The sequence below is a fragment of the Echinops telfairi genome, unplaced genomic scaffold, assembly GCF_000313985.2.
Source record: "Echinops telfairi isolate 266 unplaced genomic scaffold, ASM31398v2 ScPeMD7_9;HRSCAF=40, whole genome shotgun sequence".
Classification (NCBI taxonomy): Eukaryota; Metazoa; Chordata; class Mammalia; order Afrosoricida; family Tenrecidae; genus Echinops; species Echinops telfairi.
The window spans coordinates 77,830,088-77,836,263 of NW_022103906.1; the positions used below are offsets into that span (position 1 = coordinate 77,830,088).

Genomic DNA, 6,176 nt, shown 5'->3' on the forward strand with positions numbered 1-6,176 from the left:
GATTCCTCACAGTAGCAAAAGGACAGTGATGAAGTAGCAATGAAAATCATTTTATGGTTGGGGTCGCCACAACATAAGGAACTGTATGAAAGGGTCACGGCATTAGGAAGGTTGAGAACCACTGCTCTGCTTGGTGCCAGGCTACCTGGCCAAGAGGCTGCTCAGCAGCTCGGGAGCATGTAGGGCACGCACATGCACGTGCAGCACACCCACACTCACACACACATTCACACACATTCACAGACACACACACTCATACACATTCACACACACAGACTTTCACACACGTGGTGATACACACATACACATTCACACATGCTCACATACATACACACACACTCACACATACATATTCACACTCACACACACATTCACACACCATCTCACACATACATTCACACACACACATACACATTCACACACACACATGCTCACACACATATACACATTCACAAACACACACATACACGTTCACACATGCTCACATTCAAATACTCTCACACACACATACACATTCACACACTCACACTCACACACACATTCACACACTCTCACACTCATACACATTTGCACATACCCTTGCACACACACAGATACAAGCACATATTTACTGTGACTGTCCAGCTTTCTAAATAGGATGATGGGCTCAGAACTGGTAATGACAGTTTTACATATTTACATAGAAGGCCAGACAGACAGGTGACGTCACTTTTCCAATGTCACCCAGAAAATTAGGGTAGAGCTAGGACAGGAGTCTGGCTACACCACTTCCTCCCCCGGTAGGAGAGCTAAGCCCCATCACCAGGCCTGGGTTTGAGAGGCCAGGAGGGAATGGCTATGCCTGGCATTGGCCAGGCAGTTCTTAGCCGTGGCCTTCCTTCCCGAATGCCACCCCCTGTCCAGCACTGATCGCACGGGCATGCTCTGTTCACTTAACCTTTCACCCACCCCAGGAGGGAGTTCATAAGTGAGTAAACTGAGGCTCAAGGATGAGAAGCCAGGTGCCCCGTCCCCTGTGCCCATGCTTGGCAGCCCTGGCTCCACACTGCCCCTGTCCTCGAGGAACTGGTGGGGAAGAAGTTGAAAAGACAAATTTAATACTTCCTCTTTCTATCCTGAGCCCTGGTAGTACAGCGGTTATGCCTTAGGCTGCTAACTGCAAGTTCAGCAGTTTGAAACCACCATCTGCTCCAGTGGGAGAAAGATGCGGCTTTGTACTCCCATAATCAGTTGCAATCTCAGAAACCCACAGGGGCAGTTCTGCCTTGTCCTATAGGGTTGCTATGAGTCAGCATCGACTCAATGGCAGTGAGTTTGGTTTGGTTTTGGGGGGTTTGGTTATTTACTATCCTGAAGTTTAGAAAGTCTGTGTTTTGTGCAACACAGGTAGAAAGCCCGGCTCATTGAGCACTGCTTGGCAGGGAGGCTGTGCAGAAATAACACAGCCACCCAGGCCCAGGGGAAAGGCAGCCTAAGGAGGCTGGCACACACCCCTCTCAGACTCCTGGGGCCCTTGGCAGCAGTGCTTGTGCTCAGAGAAAGGGAGACTTAGAAATACCGGGAGCCCCTCACACACAGCTGGGGACTGACCCCAAGGGCTTCAGGACCCAAGGCTCCACTCGGTGCGGTGCGCCAGACCACGGGCCATCAGCCACCAAGTGGAGGAGCTCTCTAATAATCCAAAGGGCTGCAGCTCAAAGGCTGCCTCGGCAGGGAGTGGGCGCCTATCACTGCTGGTGCCCAGCCAGAGGCCAAAAATGGCCACCTTCCCAATCTGCTGCAGGCCCTTAAGGAGGTGATGAGAGGAGTGGGTGCCCTGCACAGAGGGTGGGCTTCCTAACCAGCCAGCCTGAGGCTGACAAGCGGGCTTGTGTCCTGGCCTTGCCACTCACCACTGGACACCTGGGTATCGACAGGGATCCTTGGTATGTTGGAGGGCGGGCGGAGGGGAGAGGCTGCCCTGGGAGGTGGCGCCTGATTGCTGCTGCTCCTCCTGCCCGCAGCCGGCCCGACACGGCCTTCGTCTGGTTCCTCAACCCACTCAAGTCCATCAAATACCTCATCTGCACCCGCTACAAGTGGCTCATCATCAAGATTGTGCTGGCCCTGCTGGGGCTGCTCATGCTGGCTCTCTTCTTCTACAGCCTTCCTGGCTACATGGTCAAGAAGCTTCTGGGGGCCTGAGGCCCCTCCTCCCCACAGCTATGGCTTGGACTGTTGCCCCCACACCTCCCCTGGGGGTTCCGAGGGGCCCTCTGCCCACCCTCCAGCCTTGGGCTCCCAAGAGCCTACCCCGTGCTCGCTGGGCTGGTGAAGCCCAAACTCTGCCCCTTGCCACCCTGAGCCTGCCACCGCCCACCCTCCCTCCCTGTCCGTGGGGCGATGGGAGGGGTGGGGTGGGGGTGAAACGGTTCCCTCTGAGGCCACCTTGCTGAGGTGTGACCCTCCTTCTGGCCCTGGCTGCAGAGGAAGCTGCTCCAGACCACCCCCAGGGCCTTCTGGGCTTTGCTGACAGTGTCCAGAGCGTTCCCAGGGTGAGCAAGCAGAGTGTACCACCTAGTGGGGAGACCAAAGTAGCGCTCGCTCTGTGTTCCAACCGTAGAGCCTGCTGGCGGCTGCTCCTGCCTACCGCCTCACCCTGGCCACCCCTGCAGCAAGTCCCCGTGCACCAGGCCTGGGACCAGGCCCTCTGTCCAGGCTCTGCCCACAGGCCTGAGGAGGAGCAGAGTGGGAGTGGACACTGGCTCCCACCCACAGCCCTGCTGAGCCCACCCTGCCAGCCCCCGGCCCCAGGAGTTTGTCTCTACAGTGCCCCCTGCCTGCCCAAGCCGGGTTCCTGTCAGCTGTTTTCCTTTCTGGAGTGGTGATTTGTCTCTTAATAAAAGGACTCAAACACAGAATTGAAGTCTACATGGCCCAAGTGGAGGGCGAGCCCCGGCATGGGGGTGGGGGGTCGGGGTCCATGGCACCCCACGGTGGGTAACTCAGCACCAGCTGCCCCTGTAGCTCTCCCACTGTGGCCGCCCACAGGGAGAACCCGGGATGGCCCTCCCCATGTGTGCACACTGGGGCCCCCAGGCGTTCCTCTGGGACTGAAAGCACCCCCCAGATGCCCAAGAGCTGCAGCCTCCACCCAGGGACCGCAAATGCCACACCCCTAAAACCAACAACAGAACACCTACTGCCATCGAGTGTATTCCAACTCACAGTGACCCTGCAAGACAGTGTAGAACTGACCCTGTGAGACTGTAACCCTGCAGTGGAGTAGAAAACCTCATCTTTCTCCCGAGGAGCAGTGATTGGGCTTGAACCACCAACCTTGTGGCTCGCAGCCCTATGAGTTGGCCCCACTATACCAGGCTCCTGATGCCCTCAATGCTCACCTCCATCTCTCCCAGGGAATCCCCTCCTGGCAGAGGAAGAGCCTGGGTCTCCTGGGAGATGACAGAGATTACACATCAAAGAGAGCTTAAGGAGATTCAGGACTTTAATCCCAACATTGTAACAGGCCAGATCCACAGCACAGCTGTGGGGCAGCCTGTGCCCGCGCCAGCCGGCACCCACACCCACGGACGCAGACACACCCGCCTTCTGACCTAGCTCTCTTTGTTGGGTACTCGGAACACCTGGGTGGGAGGGACCTGCAGTTGAGAGTTTATCTGGAAAAGAAAGAAAGGTGCTGATTTAGATTTTCCTCCAGGCCACTGCCCACGACCTCTGTGGGGTCAGGCCTAGTAGACACTGGCTCTCACTTGGGTCCCCAAGTCCCTGAATGCATTTCCTTGCCCAGGCTGAAAGAGGTCTGTGGAGCCCCGCAGTCAGCCTCCCATCAAGACAAATCAATCCTAGGCCGCCTTTAGCTTCTGCTCCACAGGGCTCACCGCAGGCACTGTGGTCGGCAGTCCTCTAACTCAAGCTTCCTAGACCCTCGCCTCTCCCCTGATCAAGGGCCTTGCCCAGCCCACCCTGATGTCCACCTCCCATCCTTTTGTACACAGTGGCAGTGGTGGGAGCATGGGCCAAATGGTCCCCAAATGTCTGAGTCCCTGTCACAGGCCAAGAGGCCATCTCCTTGCCCACTCTCACTGGGTCCCGTTTCGGGTGTGGCCCAGGCCCTGAGACCTTCCCAGCCCCAGCACGTGGACTTGTGGCCGGCCTGTCACCTCTCACACAGCTGAGCACCTGTGCTCGGCCAGGTGTCACAGCCCTCGTGGCCACGGCCCCAACATCCGTGAGAAGAACCCCACCGCAGCAGAGTGGAGCAGAGTAGGTGGTGATGGAAGGACGCTCCCTTGTAGCAGAGAGGGCAGGGGCTCTTGACTTCCGGGGCCCAGGGGACCTGCCACAGCTGTCAGGGGAGGGTCAGGGGACAGCAGCCTTGCTGGAGCCCCTTTCCTCATGCCAGCACACCTGGGCGGGCCACAGGTCTCCAAGTCATGGTGCTTTTTGAAATGGGGAATATAACTAATGTCTGCCCCGCCTGCCCCAGCTCCCCCCAGAGGGGCTGCAGTGAGGGTCGGGGAGAGAATGCTTGCGTGGGGCTCTGGGAAAGACTGCTGACCCCACCGCCCATGGGCACAGCGCCCAGGGTCCTGGAGGAGACAGCAGGCGATGCCCAGCCCTGGCTAGAAGGTCTGCACCGACCTGAGGCCCGACTGTCAACTTTTGGCCTCACACGGCAAAGCTCACTGGTCTCGGATTGGGGAGAGGTTCCTCACTGCCCACCATCCGCTCCAGCCCCAACCCCTGCCTGTGCCTCCTCTTAAAGAGGGTCCCTGCACCCACCTTGGAGCCTAGATATTGTTGCAGCAGCATCTGGAGCTCTGTGTTCTGCTGCTCCAGAGAGCTGTTCTCCACCAACAGCTTGGCCCTCTCGGTCAGGATCAGGCTGTGGGCAGAAACCGGGTTAGAGGTCCACTCGGTCCTCCAGCCTCTGCCTGAGATGGAGGGGGTGGGGAGGGTGAGAAGCCAGAAGCTCGCGCCCCTCCCCAGTCCCTCAGATTTTGGGGGGCAGGACCTGTCCTTGCAGCCAAAGGCAGTGCCCCTCCCAGATCTCCTAGGACCCACCAAGGTGGCCACCCCAAGAAGGAGCCTTCCCCTCCTGCCTCTCTGGCTCCCTCCTTCTCTGGGTGGTTGGGTGCACACACGCACACCAGCTAACCAACCAACCACATTAAACGCATGGCTTCCAAAGCCATTTGACTCATGAGTGTCATGAGGTAGAACTGCTCCTAGGGGTTGCTTGTCCAGCAGGTTCCCTCCCCGCATCCCCCCCACCCCCTCCCCACCCTCGGCCCCCGGGCCTCGGGACGCAGCACTCACTGGTACTTCTCCAAGGCCGCATACAGCGCGTCCCAGAGGTTCTGCCTGGAGACCGGGAGAACCTGGGCCAGGGCCTCCCAGTACTCGGAGTCCTTCGAGTTGTCTCGTACTTCCTTCCGCACCTTCAGTGGCATGTAAGAGTCCCTGAGGACAAGAGCCTGTGGCGTCATTATCCGTCCCGGAAGTGCCCGGACCCCTGCCGCTCCCAGGACCCCTACCAGTCGCCGCCCGACTCCGCTACAGGCTCAGCCGCTGGAGGCAGAGCCTTGGAAGCCACACGCCAATCTCAAAACCAAACTCACTGCCACGGAGTCCACCTGGACGCACAGCAGCCCTGCCGGGCAGGACAGAACTGTCCCTGGGGGTTTCCAAGACCGTGACTCCCAATGCGAGTGGAAAGCCTCATCTCTCTTCCGCCGGGCAGCTGGTGGTTTCAAACTGCTGCCCTTAGCGTAAGCCACCCCATGCCCGCAGCCACTGTGGCACCAAGGCTCTTGCCAACTCTTCACCAACTCTGACGTTGGGAATTGAGTCACTTCTGTGACAGCCTCGCTGCCCTTCCACTCACCCCGCCTCCTAGTCAGCTTCCTCCGGGGCCTTCTCACTCATCCACCCCACCCACTGCCCTTGAGGGGGTCCTACCATGCTGCAGGACAGAGTAGAACCGCACCCCGTACCCCCACCCTGGCTTTCCAAGGCTGCAGCCTTTAGGGAAGCAGACTACCTCATCTCTTCCCTGTAGAGCAACTGGGGGGTTCAAACCGCTGACCTTATCATTCACTGGTGAGTGTACCACCAGGGCTCTTGACGGCTCGATACTGTACCTCGTTTCCTTCACCTAAGCCAGCCACAGT

At 58.4% G+C, this 6,176-nt stretch overlaps 2 protein-coding genes across 4 annotated transcripts in view; one reads left to right on the forward strand and one right to left on the reverse strand.

The window, feature by feature from the left end:
- LOC101650581 (otoferlin) overlaps nt 1-2,879 on the forward strand; it is a 30,202-nt gene extending 27,323 nt beyond the window's left edge. For all 3 annotated transcript variants that reach the window (XM_013004623.2, XM_045286800.1, XM_045286802.1), the window contains one exon: nt 2,004-2,879. In XM_013004623.2, the coding sequence (XP_012860077.2) occupies nt 2,004-2,184 (181 nt within the window). In that variant the 3' untranslated portion in view covers nt 2,185-2,879. The remainder of the gene's footprint in view (nt 1-2,003) is intronic.
- A 690-nt stretch (nt 2,880-3,569) lies between these two features.
- The window catches only part of DRC1 (dynein regulatory complex subunit 1), a 51,430-nt gene continuing 48,823 nt past the window's right edge, over nt 3,570-6,176 (reverse strand). The window contains exons 14-16 of the mRNA XM_045286587.1: nt 5,323-5,466; nt 4,786-4,888; nt 3,570-3,659 (exon numbers count right to left, since the gene is read on the reverse strand). Coding sequence (XP_045142522.1) covers nt 3,597-3,659; nt 4,786-4,888; nt 5,323-5,466 — 310 coding nt within the window. The 3' untranslated portion in view covers nt 3,570-3,596. The remainder of the gene's footprint in view (nt 3,660-4,785; nt 4,889-5,322; nt 5,467-6,176) is intronic.